Raw genomic sequence first — 18,686 nt, forward strand, 5'->3', positions numbered from 1 at the left:
AATAATTCTATGAATGCAAAACTGTTATGTGATAGCACTGGATGAATTACCGGCTCATTCTCACTAATAGATGTACAATTTGGTGCCATCAAAAATCCTCTGAGTTGCATAATTCCAGTGCCAAGAAATTTCAGAAGAGGTCAAGATTTGCATTCCATTCCCAGAAGAAATGAATCGCTTAAATTAAGTAGAATCACCTTTGCAACAGCCGTACCAATCATATGCACCACAATCAACTTCGCTTAATGTATCTCTGCTTAAACCTATAAATAATTTAACTGTTAAGATGCATCATTTCTTCAGATAGTGTCACCTGAAAGGATGGCTTCTTCTTGATTTTGGTACTGTATCTACCGTGTATCCTACGTTTCCGTTTAATATAATTTGTCAACACAATGCAGAGTAATTACTAAAATTGGTGCTGATAGAAAGCAATACTGCAGCAATTAAACAATTCAGAGGGCAGTTACAGAGGGTATCGGCACCCCAATGGCCAATTTGTCCCTCACTTCATCCCTTCCTGTAGTCAACTTGATCATTATGGAAAACATAACCATTACAAGCCAGTCAGCACTGATGCTGGAGTTCAAGTCCATTAACCTGAAGATGTTGATTGTCCTGCTTATGAAACGTTCACTAATGAGATTGTGGGAGGTTCTTCACTATCCTCAGTTGTGTCTTGGTGGCTACAGTTTCCCTCCTGCCATACAGCAACACACACACACACACACACACACACACAGAAAGAAGAAAACAGTCCCAAGTTTCTAACAGTACCTTGTGAGAACGAGGCACAAATCCATCGATGAATTGTACTCACACAGGCGATAATAATTAATTTTGAAGGATGGAGGATGACAATGGAGAAACGAATGAGATGGACCTGAAATTTTATGGGCCCTGGGGCAATTCATTGACTGAAGAGTAGGGGGTGGCATTTGGGGTTGGACTGTGGTCACTGCACATTTTGCTACCTTCAGAAATGGGCAGTGAAATTGCCTGGGGTATGGGAGAGCATTACAATGCCATGGAAATTATGGAAATACATCCTATGGCTGTAATTGACCTATTGATCAGCTAATGCTCAGCCATGATCACCGGGCTGGCAGTTGTGAGTCGGGCTGCCATTAGATGAGAGTCATAATAGGCCCAGCGGTGATGCTAATCCCGCTCCCATCTCACTCACCACTGCAAACGTGGATAGTTATATAGGCTCGCAAGTAAAAACTGACCACTTGGGCAAGCACCCCATTGCTGGTGGCACAAGTGAATGAACTCCATCAAAAGTGACAGCCATCAGGAGGGGAGGGGAGATGTTAATTTTACTTTTAAACAGCTTTCTTTTACAAAGTATTAATTTATTTCTATAGTACTTTTTGCAACCTTAGCTATGCCAAAGCACTTTACAGACAATTAATCACTTTTTGTTTGAACTGCAGTTGCTGTTGTAATGTAGCTAGTTTGTGCACAGCAAGCCCACACACACAGCAATGAGATAATGGCCACAGAATTAATTTTGTAGGGTGGAGCACTGAAAAGGAGAAATGAATGAAAAGATAAGGCTGTGAAATCCTCGGGGGCCTGGAACAGAAAGCTGCATGATTTGAGTGGATGCTGGGGCTGGGGTAGCATTTTGGGCAGAAAGATTTTATAGTGATGTTAGTTGAAGAATAAATGTTGACCAGGACAGCCAAGCGAATTCCTCTGCTCTTCTTTGTAATCATGCCATTGGATCTTTTATATCCAGCTGAGAAGTCAGACAGGGCCTCGGTTTAAAGCTTCATCCAAAAGATGACATCTTCAACAGTGCAGTTCCCCTTCCGTACTGCGCTGGGAGTGTCAGATAAAAATTAATGCTCAAGTCTGTGGAATGTGATTTGGACACCAAGAATACTCCCCACTGAGCCCTGGCTGCTAATACTACTTAAAGTGTTTCCCTATTTCAAACAGTACTTAGAAATTTTGGGTTTTGTTGTCCAATTTGTGCATCCGATGTGAGGTCCAGCATGGATTGCAAGAAGAGTCAAGCTCTCCCTTGCTTTTTCTCAGTGCAATGTCTTAACTCCTACTCTACCAGAATGACCCCTGCACCTCCTGCATCCATCATGCTTTGTGATCTTTCTGAATTGCTTAAAAAGCAATGACTACTGTGCAACATACTGGAAACTGAACTGAGATAGGGCTCAAATTCATTTCACATTGAGCCTTGTGCAATCACCAGTGAAAAGCAACTGTCATTCCATCAGCCTGGGCTGGCTTTAAACTCTGAACCACCAGAGGTGAAAGGAGAGTTGTCCCTCTCTCAGGTAGACATTTAATTAACTTAGCTGAGAATGTACTTGGCTGCTACGATTAAACATATACAAGGTAAAAGGAGGGTAAAGAGAATTGCTGACTTTTCAATGATTGAACTGTTTTCCAAAAGAGTAGTGTCCTCAAGGAAAGGGCAATAAAAATCAGGATCAGGATTAGTCACCCCCAAGCATATTAGAAATCCCTTGAGTGTCATGGTTTTCGAAGACTAGACAGCAAGACTGGTAGATTAAATTTCCCCTGGCTGTCTCACTTGAATGCAATGCACGAGTGAATCCATATTCCCATTCCAAAAATACATTTTCACAGAAAAAAGATTTTAATAAAAATAGGAAAAGTTTAAGGAATTTTCAAAGCAGTTTTAACATTTCATGTTTTTTTTCCTTTCACGATTCATGTTTCTTTTTAAATGCTGTGTCATTTTCTGCTCTAGGAATTATACGGACTGCCCTTCCGAATATGGACCGAGAGGCGAGGGAGGAATATCTCGTGGTGATACAAGCGAAGGATATGGGAGGCCACATGGGAGGTCTCTCCGGGACGACAACTGTTACAGTTACATTGACTGACGTTAATGACAACCCACCCAAGTTTACACAGAGTAAGTGCCATCAATCACGACCATTTCGTGCTTCGATTGTAACCTAAATGTAAAATTTTTCTTATTACACATTGAAGGCATGCAGGTTATTAAAATAAACCTGTGGAACAGGTTTACGTTATATAAGCATCACTTGAGCAGCCATCCATACAGCTTCCATCTGCACGATCTGATATGGCTCAGTGCCTTTTCTCCAAAGGCGAAATGTGCTCCTCAATCCTCCAGTGAATGTGATTGCGATTGTCACACACCCTGCGTGGCTTCTCACTGTACCGCCTCTGTCTGCATTTCTATTATGCCCTGTCTCTCATTGTTGGAGTTTTCACATGATCGAGTGTGGCGTTAGATGTCACTACAGCTTCTTTTGCCATTTGCATTTCAAATTGTTTAATCTTCTCCCTAATTTCTCTGTTTTCCAATGTGACGTTAAAGTAAGGACATCTCTGCCCTTTTGGATGCACGGAGAAGACCCCACGGTACTTGTGAAGGAGAAATTTGTAGAGCTATGCGGACAGAGCAGCAGAGTCAGACTAATAGGACGGTTCTTTCAAAGACCTGGCACAGGCATGTTGGCTGCCTGCTTCATAATCACATCTGAGAGTTTATCTCCATACTAGTTCTGATCCCCAATAACCGCCCTCGAGAAGGTACCAGACATGAATTTCCCTCTGACTTTACCTCCTCCCTCCCATGGGGAGGTGCTGAAGGCTATGCTAGATCCTGCTCAATGCTCGAATTGTTTTTTGAAAAGAGTGGTGCTCAACCCTATATCTGTGTCTGCTCCATGGCCCTGTGCATGAGTGTGTTATTGGATCCTATCCTGCATCAACTCCTCGTCGCCCATAACCCTTGGCCTGGCTGATCGTAAAGTCCTGATCCACTAAAACCACAAATTTAAAATCCTCATATTTAAATCCATTTCATATTTAAATCCTTCCATAGCCTTACTTTTCCCATTCATCATTCATCCCTGCAATTCCTCCTTCCCCACAAATGCTCAATTCTTCTTGACTCGGGCCTCGTGCATTTCCCACACTCCTTCCATTCCATCACTGATGGCCGTGATTGTAGCTATCTCGGTCCTACACTCTGAAACTTCCTCCCCAAACCTCCCTGGTTCTCCAACCTCTCCTTCCTGACTTAAAACTCTCCTTCAGCATCAACAACTTTCATTTATATAGCACCTTTCATGCAGCAAAGTGTCCCAAGGTGCTTCACAGCAGCATTATTAACACTGAGTTGAGGAAAGAGCTATTCAGACAGGTGATCAATTGCTTGGTTAAAGATGTTGGTTTTAAATATTTTTTTAAAAGGAGGAGAGAGAGGTATACCCACCTCTTTAACCAAACTTGTGATCTTCTTTGGCTGGGTGTCTTTTTATTTAATTGTACCTCTGAAAGTTATCTTGTGGTCTATGTTAAGAATGCTTATAAATGAAAATACATGTCATTGTTGTAAATGGTGACACCACCCCCATACTAGTTTCTATTTCCCCTCTCCTTTGCTGAAAGTTCTGACCCCTCCCCACTTCCTCCACCCCAACCCATGCTGTTGGTACAGTTGCATTGACGTTGTTCATCCTCTTGTATTAACACAGTCTTCCTTGTGCTTGAAATGGCACTGAACATCAGCATGCGATTTGACTGTAGATATTATCACAGCTAAGTCCAATCATCTCCTTACTCAACATCCACACACATAGCTGGAGCCATCCTACAAAGTAAGATGGTGGTGATTGTTGAAGGCCAATCATTTCATCCCCAGGACATTGCTGCAGGAATTCCTTAGGGCAATGTCGTAGGCTGAACCATCTTCAGCTGCTTCATCAATGACCTTTCCTCCATCATAACATCTCTATATCTGTGTCTCCTCCATGCCCCCATGCAAGAGTGTGTTATTGTATCCTATTCTGCACCAACTCCTGGTCGCCTGTAACCCTTGGCCTTGCTGATCAACATTTACTCCTGATCCATTAAAACCACAAATTTAAAATCCTCATACGTGGAAGATCCCACAGCACTTGTGAAGGAGAAATTTGTAGAGCTATGGGGAAAGAGCATCAGAGTCAGACTAATAGGATGGTTCTTTCAAAGAGCTGGCACAGGCATGTTGGCTGCCTGCCTGATAATTGCATAGTGTTTATTTCCATTCACGACTCCTCAGATACTGAAGCAGTCCGCGCCCACATGCAGAAAGACCTGGACAGTATTCAAGCTTGGGCTGATAAGTGGCAAGTAACATTCGTGCCATACAAATGTCAGGCAATGACTATCTCCAACAAGAGACAATCCAAACACCTCCGCTTGGCATTCAATGGTATTATCATTACTGGCTCCCCCACCATCAACATCCTGGGGGTCACCATTGACCAAATCATAACTTGGCCAGCCACATAAATGCTGTGGCTTTAAGAGCAGGTCAGAGACTGGGAATTCTGCGGCAAATCACTTAACTCCTAATTCATCAAAGCCTTTCCACACCTACAAGGCACAAATCAGGTGTGTGATAGATTCCTCTCCACTTGCCTGGACAAGTGCAACTCCACAACACTCAAGAAACTCAGCACCATCCGAGGCAAAGTAGCCCACTTGATTGGCACTCCATCAACCACCTTAAAAACTAATTCCCTTCACCACTGGCACAATTTGGTTTGCTGTGTGTACCATCTACAAGATGCACTGCAGTAACTCACCATGACATCTTTGACAGCACCTTCCAAACCCGCAACCTCTGCCACCTAGAAGAACAAGGGCAGCAGACACATGGGAGCACCATAGCCTGTAAGTTGCCCTCCAAGTCACACACCATCCTGACTTGGAAATATATTGCTGTTCCTTCATCGTCACTGGGTCAAAATGCTGCAACTCCCTCTCTGACAGCACTGTGGTTGTACCAACACCACATGGACTGCAGTGGTATAAGGTGGCTCACCTCCACCTGCTCAAGGGCATTTAACGATGGGCAATAAATATTGGCCTTGCCAGTGTCACCCACATCCCATGAAAGAATTAAAAGAGATTTCCAACCAGTGTCACTGATCAGTGATCAGGAGCACAAAGATCAGCTAATTTTTCCCTTGCCCAAGCAATGACATCAAAGCCACGTATCACAGCCTTAACGTTACTCTAGTTGAGATTGGCTAGTTGGAAATGAGTTCTGGTCTCTGTGCCAATGTGTATGGAATCAATCGCTAACTTAGAAAACTCACTGAGACATTGGAGTGTTACTTCTCTTCCACTGCTTAGTGGGAGAAAAGGATTATGAACACTAGACACAACTGTTATATAATCACATGGGGGAAAAAATCAAGGAATTCCCAGAAACTAATCAAAATACATATTTGTTAAAATAAATCATTGCATAAAAATTCATAGGCTACATACTCAGTTCTGAGGACTCTTGGGCAGGAATTTGCTCTTTGGGTTGGGACCCCGACGGGATCAAATGTGAGTTACCACCTCGCATTGTGTGGGCAATAGTCTCCTGGCAGTAATGTTCCCTGAATTGGCCAGTTAGTGGCCAGAGGGCAGGCATGCATCCAATTAAGGTCGACAGGTGGGCTCTCGAAGCTGGAGGGCCAACAGGAGGCCTTCCAGCTCTCATGGAGATGAAGACTGTAGTTTGGGTAAGAGAGAGAGAGGACGCCTCCATTTTGATGCACCCTCTCTGCACATTTTTAAAGTATTAACTTAAAAAGTAGCCTCAGCATCTGGGTCACCATTGTGGAGGGGGAGCCCCCAAAGGGCAGTCTGTGGCCATAGCTAAGGCCAAGCAGGCGGGGAGGGCCTCAATGCCGACATGGAGCACTGCCCCCCACGACTGGCCGAATCCATGATGCCTAAGGGGCCAAGAGGCTGACTGGAAAATTTCAGTTGGCCTCTGACAATGGGCCTTAACTAGCCATTTATCCTGCTTCATTGGCTACCCACTGCTTCTAGGCTTGGTGGAGGGATGGAGGCATCAAACCAGCAGGCCAGCTGGCAGTGTGAATTTTTGCGCCCACCCTCCTCCATACTTGCCCCCAATTGGGGGCAACAATCCTGCCCCGAATGTTTGTTTCTTGGAAAAGGCGCTCTGTACATAGGGCTCAAGCCTTCAAACTAAAACCCACACATTACTAATGGCGTGTATTTTCCAATCGGGAAAATTCAAGTCTAAATCTTTTATGTGCTGCAATTAATTCTGATATGTGCCATTTTTTAGTGGTTGTTGACTTACGTAAAATAACCAGCTTGACACCTACCTAAAACAAGCCCACCAGAAAATATAACACCTGTGTCAACTGTAAAATAAACATCTATGAATGTTCACCCTGCAAAGTTTTCTAAAGATCACTGGCCTGTGTTGGAAATTTCATTTCCTTGACTCACTGTCAGGACCCGTTCAAAGACCAAATCTCACTATTAGCAATCTCATTAAAAATTAGCAGCATGTGCTTCCCGAGTGACATAGCCCAACATGGATCTGAACCAAATTGTATCATGTGATTATACAAGGTCCAGTCCTTGGTCAGTGTACATCTGTGCTTCTGAGTACCATATCATAAGCTGCAGAGCCTCTAGCCTGGGGAGGAGTATATTAGCCTGAGTGTTGTTAATGCTGTTAAAGGTATGTTTGGACTTCAGGGAGTACAGGGTTAACGTCAACTGTGATGACCTCCCTGCCCCCATTGATGTTCATTGTCGAGCATCACACATGAGGAATAAGCATTTGGCTGAGTTACCAGATAGCGGCAGCTGCAGGGAGGAAAAGAAGAGAAGAGAAAAAGATGAGAGGAGATGAGATGAATGGAGAGAAGTGCAATGGAATGGACAGGAGAAGAGAAGACGAGGCAAGAAGAGAATAGAAAACAGTGGAGAGAAAAGGAGAGGAGAAAGAAGGAGAGATGAGGTGAGGAGAGGAACTGAATGGATGGGAGACAAGAGGAGAGAAGAAAAAAAGAGAGGAGAGGAAAGGAGAGGAAGCCATAAGAATATAAGAAATAAAAGCTGGAGTAGGCCATTCAGCCCTTCGAGCCTGCTCCACCATTCAGTACAATCATGGCTGATCTACCTCAATACCATCTTCCTGCACTATCCCCATATCCTTAAAACCCTTAGTATCCAAAAATCTATCTGCCTCAGTCTTGAATATTTTCAACGACTGAGCATCCCCAGCTCCCAGGGGTAGAGAATGCCAAAGATCTACAACCCTTTGAGTGAAGAAGTTTCTCCATCTCAGTCCTAAATGGTGGACTTCTTATCCTGAGGCTGTGACGCTGTGTTCTAGACTCCCCAGCCAGGGAAGCATTCTTCCACAGAATCACAGAATCACAGAATAATACAGTGCAGAAGAGGCCCTTCGGCCCATCGAGTCTGCACTGATGCATTAAAGACACCTGACCTGTCTACCTAATCCCATTTGCCAGCCCATGGCTCATAGCCTTGAATGTTATGATGTGCCAAGTGCTCATCCAGGTACTTTTTAAAGGATGTGAGGCAACCCGCCTCTACCACCCTCACAGGCAGTGCATTCCAGACCGTCACCACCCTTTGGGTAAAAACGTTCTTCCTCAAATCCCACTTAAACCTCCTGCCCTCACCTTAAACTTGTGTCCCCTCGTAACTGACCCTTCAACTAAGGGGAACAGCTCCTCCCTATCCACCCTGTCCATGCCCCTCATAATCTTGTACACCTCGATCAGGTCACCCCCCAGTCTTCTCTGTTCCAGCGAAAACAACCCAAGCCTATCCAACCTCTCTTCATAGCTTAAATGTTCCATTCCAGGCAACATCCTGGTGAATCGCCTCTGCACCCCCTCCAGTGCAATCACATCCTTCCTATAATGTGGTGACCAGAATTGCTCACAGTACTCCAGCTGTGGCCTTACCAAAGTTCTACCCAACTCCAACATGACCTCCCTGCTTTTGTAATCTATGCCTCGATTGATAAAGGCAAGTGTCCCATATGCCTTTTTCACCACACTATTAACCTGCCCTTCTGCCTTCAAAGATCTATGGACAAACACGCCAAGGTCCCTTTGTTCCTCGGAACTTCTCAGTGTCAGACCATTCATTGAATATTTCCGTGTCACATTACTCCTTCCAAAGAGTATCGCCTCACACTTTTCAGGGTTAAATTCCATCTGCCACTTTTCTGACCATCCCGTCTGTATCTTCCTGTAACCCAAGACACTCAACCTCACTGTTAACCACTTGGCCAATCTTTGTGTCATCCGCGAACTTACTGATCCTACCCCCCACATAGTCATCTATGTCATTTATATAAATGACAAACAATAGGGGACCCAGCACAGATCCCTGTGGTACGCCACTGGACACTGACTTCCAGTCACTAAAACAACCGTCTGTCATCACTCTCTGTCTCCAACAGCTAAGCCAATTTTGAATCCACCTTATCAAGTTACCTTGTATCCCATGTGCATTTGCTTTCTTGATAAGTCTCCCATGTGGGACCTTGTCAAAGGCTTTGCTGAAATCCATGTAAACTACATCAACTGCACTACCCTCATCTACACAACCTGGTCACATGCTCCAAAAATTCAATCAAATTTGTTAGGCATGACCTCCCTCTGACATGCTGACTATTCCTAATCAAATTTTGCCTCTCCAAGTGGAGATAGATTCTCTCCTTCAGAATTTTCTCCAATTGTTTCCCTACCGCTGACGTGAGACTCACTGGTCTGTAGTTCCCTGGCTTATCTCTACAACCTTTCTTAAATAGTGGGACCACATTAGCTGTTCTCCAGTCCTCTGGCACCTCCCCCGTGGCCAGAGAGGAATTAAAAATTAGGATCAGAGCCCCTGCAATCTCCACCCTCGCCTCCCACAGCATCCTGGGACACAAATCTTCCAGACCTGGAGATTTGTCCACTTTTAAGCATCTATTTTATCAAGCCCTTTAAGAATATATGTTTCCCATGAGAACACCACTCATTCTCCTAAATTCTAGGAAATATAGTCCTAATCTACTCAATCTCTCCTCACAGGGCAATCCCCTCATCAGAGGAATCAGTCCAGTGAAACTTCGTTACACTCCCTCCAAGTCTAGTATATCCTTCCTTAGGTAAGGAGAACAAAACTGGACACATTACTCCAGATATGGTCTCACTAAAAGGCTACACAATTGCAGTAAGACTTCTTCACTCGTCTATTCTAATTCTTTGGCTCCCTTTGTAATAAAGGGTAATATGCCATTTGATTCCCTAATTACTTGCTGTACCTGCATGTTAACCTTCTGTGATTCATGTAAAAGAACATGCATGTCCCTTTGAATACTACCATCTCGCATTCTCTCACCATTTAAAAAAAAAAGCTCTGCTTTTTTTTATTTTTCCTACTGAAATGGATAACTTCACACCCCCACGTTATATTCCATTTGCCATGTTCTTGCCCACTCATTTAACCTGTCCATATCCCTTTGCAGTCTCTTCAGAGCAAATTTAGGTACATTACACTCAGTCCCCTCATCTAATTTGTTGATTTGGATTGTATGTAGCTAAGGACCCAGCTCTAATCCTTGTGGTATCTGCCAGTTACAGCCTGCCAACCCATTTATTCTCGGCTTACCCCACGGCTGACAAAATTGCTTGGTGACAGGGAGGCGTCGGGCCCTCCATCCCCCACCTCCCATTGCAATTCTATGGACCCCGCCTCTGACTCCCCCTCAGGTGGGCCCATAAAATCCAGCCCAAGGTGTCCAGTGGAAATGTGAAACTTAAGGATATTATCGTTAGCAAAGCAATAGTGCTGGAAAAACTAATGGGACTTAAAGTTGACAAATCCCCTGGACCTGATGGCCTGCATCCTAGGGTTTTAAAAGAGGTAGCTACAGAGATAGTGGATGCATTAATTTTGATCTTCCAAAATTTTCCAGATTCCAGAATGGTCCCTGTGGATTGGTAGGTAGCAAATATAACCCAACTATTCAAGAAAGGAGGGTGAGAGAAAACAGGGGTAACCAATTCTCAATCCATGCCAACATAATACTCCCAATCCCATAAGATCTAATTTGTGCAATAATCTCTTATGTGGCACTTTATCGAATGCTTTTTTTGAAAATCCAAATACTCCACATCCACCAGTTCCCCCTTATCTACCATGCTAATTACAACCTCAAAAACTCCGAACAGATTTGTTAAACACATTTTCCTTTCATAAAGGCTTGTTGACACTGCTTAATCATATTATAATTCTCGATGCGCTCTGTTACCATGTCCCCAATAATAGATTATAGCATTTTCCCTCCGATTGATTTCAGGCTAACTGGCCTGTAGTTTTCTCTCACCCTCTGAAGTCTTGGGTGCCTGTGTGGAGGGTCCGTCGCCCCCCTGTTGCCAAGCAATTTTGTCAGCGGCGGGATAAGTCAATGACGGTTTTCTTGCCCAGAGGCCAATTGGGGCCCTTAAGTGGCCTTTTAAAGGCCAATTAAGAGCCTCTTCCCCCGGGATTTAACTAGCAGCAGGGGTGCCTCTGTCACACAGGGAGTTTGCCAGTAATACAAGGTGCCCTCCCTGCGGGCGTGGGGAGGTGGGTCCCTCTGTGGGCAATCTATGGTCCACCGATGACTGCTTCTGAGAAAAACACCACCTCTCTGGACCCCTCCCCTCACCCTGTACTAGACTACCACCTTCTCAACCCCACCTCGCTACGTCCTTCCAGACTGCGCCAGCGACCCTGCCTCTCTTAAATGAGGTCCAGGGTTCCAGCGCTGGGCCTGGGTCCAAGGCCTATGCAGTACCGACAGTGGCCATTGCTCCTGGTGGCGCTGCTGATACTGCTGAGCTGCCATTCCTGTGATCGGCCGGCAGCTCTTGGAGGCCGGATCCGTGTTTTTAAAGGGACAGAGATCCCGGCGTCGGGCACTTAGATTCTGGAACAATGTAGGATTGCATTGGATTGTGTTTGGAGGTCCTCAGAAAGGCCGAGGAATGGCTCCCCAGTCTTTTCAGCCCAGTGCTGGGTGCTCTGCCGGCACCACAAAATCCAGATCCTGATATCCCAAAATTTTCAGAATTTATTTTGTGCCTTCTACCATGAAGACAGATACGAAGGCTGGAATCTTAACATGCCTATGGTGATGGGCTGGGAGACAGGAAGGTTGGCAAAATGCTGCAGCATGGCATGTGGGGAAGGGCCCAACATATTCACGCTGCCATGCCACTTTGCCAGCAGTGGGAAAGTTGGCAGATCGGCTGCCCGCCGGGAACCCAACTGAGCCGCTTAAGTGGCCAATTAAGTCCAACTTCCCGCATCCACGGGCATTTTCCCACATCGAGAGTGCCCGCAACAATGTGGGGAGACTGCCCAGTGAAACCTGGCGGGTCTCCCAGCGGACTCCGGTGCCCTCCTTTAAGTGCATTCCATGCCCATGGAGCAGCCCCCCGCTGCCCCCGTGACAATGACACTGCCTTCCCGCAGCAACAACCCCACCCCAGTCGCCACGGCCTGCCTGCCAGGCAGCAGCTACCACCAACAGCACTTACCCCTGTTCAAGGGCGCCTCGGCCGTTGAGGCACCCTCTTCCCACAGCTGTAGCCTCAGTGCTGGTCACTGCTAGCGGTGGCGTTGCTAAGGCTGCTAAGCTGTTGGCCCTTTGATTGGGTCAGCAGCTCTTGGGGCGGGTTGCCGCCATCTATAATAGGATGACAGCAAATTGGTGCCCCGGGTCCTGCCGTCCACCATCCACCGAAGCGGGGTTGTCCACCCCACTCCCGCTTTTGGCCCTAGCGGCGGGATTCCTGCCACCTCCGTAAAAGTATTTGTTTAATGTCTCTTCCATTTCCTTAATCCCCATTATAATTTCTCCTGCCTCTGCCTATAAGGGACCTACAATTATTACCACTAATCTCTTCCTTTTTACAAACCTATAGAGACTTTTACAACCTGTTTTAATGTCTCTTACTAGTTTATTCTCATATTCTATTTTCTCTCTCCTTATCAATTTCTTGGTCAGCCTTTGTTGAATTCTAAAATCCTCCCAATGTGGGTTAATAATTCAAACCTCAGGTAATGGTCATGAAATCCAGCAACAGCACTGAGGTTAAATCTCGGCCTAATGTTTGACCTATAGTTCACTGCCCTGTTCCTTCTGATTTCTGGGCATGATTCCATTGTTGCTTAATGAAATATTTTAGAGCCTCATATATGCTTTGATGACCTTGCACTCTTGTAAAGCAGTGTATGCATTGGGAATAACACACAACCCCCATAACGCTGCATTGGAGATTGTCTACTCAGCAATACAAAAAGTGTTCACCAACTATTGCATCTGAAAGATTGTCAATATATAATAAAATCTGATTGCAACTAAATATGAGCTTGAACATCCTCTTGCTTTATTTCTATGCTTTCCCTCAAAATATTAGTGTTCCCTTGTGAGTGCTACTGACATCATCAACATTGTGTTTTCAAGGAAAGTTCCAAAACCTGGCCTTACTTAAATGAAGATTTATTAAATCATATTACTTCAAAATGTGTTGCTGCATGTCAAATTCCTTTCCTCTCTGATACTCAACTCTCCTCTTCTTACACTCCTCTGTTTTCCTCTCCTCCATCCTTTTCTCCCATCTCTTCTCATCTCCTCTCCTCCCCTCTTCTCTATCCTCCCCTCTCCTCCCCTCACCTCTCCTTCCCTCCCACTCATCTCTCTTTCCCTCTTCTCAGCTCTCCTCCCCTCACCTTTCCTCTCACTCCCCTCCTCTCCACTCCTCCCTCTTTTCTTCTCATCCCCTCTTCATTCCCTTCTCTCCATTCCTCTCATTCCATCATTTTCTTTCATCCCCTCATCTCTCCTTTCCCTTCTCCCCTCTCCTCCCCTCCATTCCTCTTTCCTCTTCACCTCTGTTCTCTTCCATTCCTCTCCACTTCTCCCCTTTCCTCTCACTTCTCACTTCACCTCCTTCTTCATTCCTCTACACTCTTCATTCCTCGCGTCCTTTCCTCTCCTCTCCCATTCAAAAGGGAATTGGATAGGTACTTGAAGGGACAAAATTTACAGGCCTGTAGAGAATGAGCAGGGTTATGGGACCAATTGGAAAGCCCTGCTAAAGAGCTGGCACATGCACGATGGACACTATGGTCTTGTTCTGTGCTGTATTACTCTAGAACTCCATGATTCTAGGATTGAATATGAAATAATTGTTGACTATATTGTTGTCTGTGTCATTAACCCCGAGAGACTCTCTTAAGTTGAACATGAACACAAAGAATATTGCACTTTCAATTCACAAATAGACGTTGGTTGTTTAATAAAGATTATGCGGGACCATGGGTTTCATGCATGCACTGTGCCATGCGGTGTACAGTTTTCCGAAAGCACACTTTAGCTCAGGAGTGTCACCTGCCAGGAAAGCTTTGTTGGGACATTGTGGGCACGATCCCCATAAATATTCCGGTCATTAAAATAACAGTGATCATGACTGTGATGTTCCCATACAAGGCTTCACGACTGGACTTCACATTCGGAACACTGGCCCATACATCCCCTGGCAATTCTGGGAGCTGCAGGGAAAATCACCGAAGGTAATGTAAAGGAAACTGGGACAAGGCGCAACCAGCACAGAAGGAGGCCATTTGGCCCATCATGTCTGTGATGGCTCTTTGAAAGAGCTATCCAATTAGTATCAATCCCTGCCTCCCCTCAACTACTCTTTCCCCTTACAAAATTTCCCACATTACAACAGTGACTACACTTCAAAAGTACTTCACTGGCTGTAATGCGCTTTGGCACATCTTAAGGTAGTGAAAGGCACTATAGAAATCAACACTGTAACTTTTTCCTTTTCAAGTATTTATCCAATTCCCTTTTGAAAGTTACTATTAAATCTGCTTGCATTACCCTTTCAGGCAGTGTAATCCAGATCATAGTAACTCACTGTGTAAAAAATTCTCCTCATCTCCCCTCCAGTTCTTCTGCCAATTAGCTTAAATCTGTGTCCTCTGGTTACCCACCGTACCCACCAGGAGAAACAAATTTTCTCTATCTACTCTATCAAATCCTCTCAAAATTTGAACAGCTCAATTAAATCTCCTCAACTTTTTTCTGCTCTAAGGAGAACAATCCCAGTTTCTTCAGTCTCTCCACATAATTGATGTCCCTCATCCCTGGTATCATTCGAATAAATCTCCTCTGGACCCTCTGTAAGGCCTTGCATCCTTAAATTGGACACAAAACTCCAGCTGAGGCCTCATCAGCAATTTATAAAGGTTTGGCATAACACCCTTGATTTTGTGCTCCATACTTCTGATCATTAAGCCAAGGATCCTGTATACTTTTTTTTTCAAACAGCCTTCTCAACTTGTCCTGTCTCCTTCAAATGAGATTTGAAACAATTAAGTGAGGGGTCACACCTGGAAAGTCCTGGTGTGCCATGCCACAGGGCAATGAGCCTCAACATCCCATCATCAGGCCTTATAGAATCATAGACACATAGGATGATACAACACAAAAGGAGGCCATTCAGCCCATCGTGCCTGTGCCAGGTGTTTGGTAAAGCTATCCATTCACCACTACTCTTTGCTTTCTGTCACTTTGGCAATTTTGTATCCAGGCTGCGCCTGTTCCTTTATCCTTCTAGAAGAGAATTTATTGCACTTACTGTCAAGTCAGCCAACTTAACTCTGTATGAAACCAAGGACTGGATTTTTAGGCTTGATGGGATGAGAACAGAGACTGGCGGGTGCGGAAATTCGTGCCGCTGGCCGGCTCCATCCCTGCAAGCCCTTTTCCCGGAGGCAGGATCGGAGACAGCAGGGCTATATGACGGCAAGTGACGGGTAGCCACTTAGAGATAGTTGAAGGCCAATTAAGACCTATTGTCAGAGTCTGACTTGAATTTTCTAGTTAGCTTCCAGGACCCCCGAGGCACTAGGGAACAGGCCAACTGCCCTGGGGCGGTCTCCAGATGGCAGACCAGGGAGGGAGGCCTGGCGCATCATATGTGTATTTGACTATAGAGGCATCACAGCCAAAAAGAAAGAAAGAACTTGAATATATATAGTGCATTATATGATCTATGGATGTCCCAATGTGCATTAGAGCTAATTAAATACTTTTTGGAGTGTAGTCAATGTTGGAATTTAGGAACCTCATGTTTAATTAGGGGTTAGTGGATTGCTGTCAGGAATTTGACAATTGACTAATCTTTTCTTCCCTCCTTGGTTCAGGGGCAGGGCCTAGACTAATGATTACACATGGGGTTTTATTGATCTATCTAAGTCAATAACATAGGGGTGTGGAGTATATTTCCTACTCTTCAGGCAGTGGAGAGGGGCTATCTTTTTTATTTCTTCAAAGCCGAATAGTTTGGGAGCTTCCAACATTGATATCCTGAGTCCAATGAATTCCTTTATGAAGCAAGCAGTAGCTTTTCTCACTTGCTAATCTTCATTGATTTCCAGTAAGTGCACAAAACAAAGTCATTTGGCATCTTTCCTGGATGAGTCCATTGCCCACCTCTTTGACATTGTTCTTTTTAGCTTTTTGCTTGTGTCAACCTATGCCCTTAAATGGGTTATTCATGGGATAGTGTTAGAGACTTCAGCACATGCAATATTAGAAGGCATGGGTCAGCAGATGACACATTACAGACTCAGTGCTGAGCATCCAACCCCATGTCCGTTCCATTACCAAGACTTCCTATTTCTACCTCTGTAACATTGCCTGACTCCACCCCTGCCTCAGCTCATCTACTGTTGAAACCCTCATCCATGTCTTTGTTAGTTCTAGACTCCATTATTCTAATGCTCTCATGGTCACCTTAAACTTGAACTTGAACTCAAACAAAATTCTGCTGCCTGTATCCAAATTTGCACGATGTCACATTCACTCATCACTCCTGTGCTTGCTGACCTACATTAGCTCCCAATTCTGCAAATCTTTGAATTTAAAATTCACATTCTCATGTTCAAATCCCTCATAGCCTAGTCCTCCCCATCTCCATAACCTCTTCTAGACCTGCAGCTCTCTGAGAACTCTGCATTAATCCAATTCTGATGCCTTGAGCATCCCTGGTTTCATAAGAAGTAGGAGTAGGAGTAGGCTGTCCGGCCCCTCGAGCCTGCTCCGCCATTCAATAAGATCATGGCTGATCTTTTCGTGGACTCAGATCCACTTATCCGCGTTTCCGCAACTCCACCGTTAGTGAACATGCCTTCAGCTGCTTAGGACCTATGCTCTGGAATTCCCTTCCTAAACCTCTCAGCCTCTTTCTTCTCCTTTCAGGTGCTCCATAAAACCTACCTCTTTGACCAAGCATTTGATCACCTGTCCCATTATCTCCAATGTGGCTTGGTGCCAAATTATGTCTGGTTAAGCTCCGGTGCCTTGGGATGTTTAACTACAGTAAAGTTGTTATATACGTACAAGTTGTTGGTTATGTGGCTGTCGAGGAGATGTGCAAACCAGAGACTGGGCTGATGAGAGCAGGTGATCAGTCTGAGAGTCAACCCAGGTTACTTTTCTGTACTTCTTCGCAACATAAAGGCCCACTGGCAGAGCTACTGGAGCAAGGTTCTTGCCAAGGCAAACATGAGTGGCTCTGTGAGATCGAATGAGGGCACAAGGGGAAAGAAATGGAGAAGGGATTCCAACAGCAGTTGGCTGGGAGTTTTTGTTGATATCATGGGTGGGGGAGGGGATCTTCAACTTGTGCCCGAAATGGTTGGGAAGTTGGTCAATTAGCCCACCTGTTCCTGATGGCATGCGACCTGGGCCTTGATAACATGACCTCAGCAAGCTTCGTTTCAGGCCTGTGACCAGAACTGGGAAAAGTTAGAAATATATTAGGTTTTGAGCAAGCGATGGGGGGGAGGGTGTGAAGATGAACAAAAGGGAAGGTTTGTGATAGGGTGGAGGGCAGGAGAGATTAAATGACAAAAGATTTCATGGTCCAGGGTAAAAGGAAGTGGTAATGCAGCAAGTAAAGAAACAGATGATCTGTCTCGAGGAGGTGTGAATGGCAGAATAGCTGCCCTCTGAATACAAAGCAAAGGAAATAAGAGAAAAAAAATCAAGCCAATAAAGAAGCATGAAACAAAATAGGGGCAGAGTTTGTGATCTCAAATTGTTGAACTCAGTGTTGAGTCCGGAAGGCTGTCGAAAGATGAGGTGCTGTTCCTCAAGCTTGCGTTGAGCTTCATCGAAACACTATAGCAACCAAGGACAGAAAGGTCAGAGTGGGAAGAAGGTGGAGAATTAAAATGACAGGTGACTAGAAGTTCAAAATCATGCTTGTTCTAACAATCTGGATTATTAGTCTAGTAACATAACTACTACACTCCTCCTGCACTCCTTTATGTGCGTATGTGAAGAGTGGCCACTCAAGATATTGGAGGGTAATTGACCCCCATGTCATCATAACCTCAACAAAAGTCAGTGCTTTGAGAGTAGACAGGAATGGAAGGAGGCAAAAAAAATCAAATCGTTGTCAAATATGGGGCTAAATTATCAAATGCCTTCAGGGCTGGGGCGGAGCGTGGATATGATTTGAAACTCAGTCCCGCGGATCGTCTCTGGAACCCAATACCTCAGAAACAGTCTGCAATTTTCAACGTGAGGGCAGGGTGGGGAGGGAACGGGGAAGCTGATCGCCTCTAATGAAAGGTCCATTAAGCTCATGAAGGAGCTCATTAATGGGCCTGGGGGGGCCGGACAGTAATTTTCATTTAAGATTCCAGCGAGCCCGACCACCCTGGTACACGATAATTGGGCACACAGTGGGCAGAGGAGCAAACTTTATTGTTGGAAGATGAAATGTTTTGGGCTTTTGGAG

At 45.0% G+C, this 18,686-nt stretch overlaps 1 protein-coding gene across 3 annotated transcripts in view; it reads left to right on the forward strand.

Annotated features, from left to right (window-relative positions):
• Positions 1-18,686, forward strand: part of LOC137378719 (cadherin-8-like) — a 194,578-nt gene that overhangs the window by 125,732 nt on the left and 50,160 nt on the right. For all 3 annotated transcript variants that reach the window (XM_068049077.1, XM_068049079.1, XM_068049078.1), the window contains exon 5: positions 2,747-2,914. In XM_068049077.1, coding sequence (XP_067905178.1) covers positions 2,747-2,914 — 168 coding nt within the window. The remainder of the gene's footprint in view (positions 1-2,746; positions 2,915-18,686) is intronic.

Source organism: Heterodontus francisci, chromosome 17 (genome assembly GCF_036365525.1).
Source record: "Heterodontus francisci isolate sHetFra1 chromosome 17, sHetFra1.hap1, whole genome shotgun sequence".
Taxonomy (NCBI): domain Eukaryota; kingdom Metazoa; phylum Chordata; class Chondrichthyes; order Heterodontiformes; family Heterodontidae; genus Heterodontus; species Heterodontus francisci.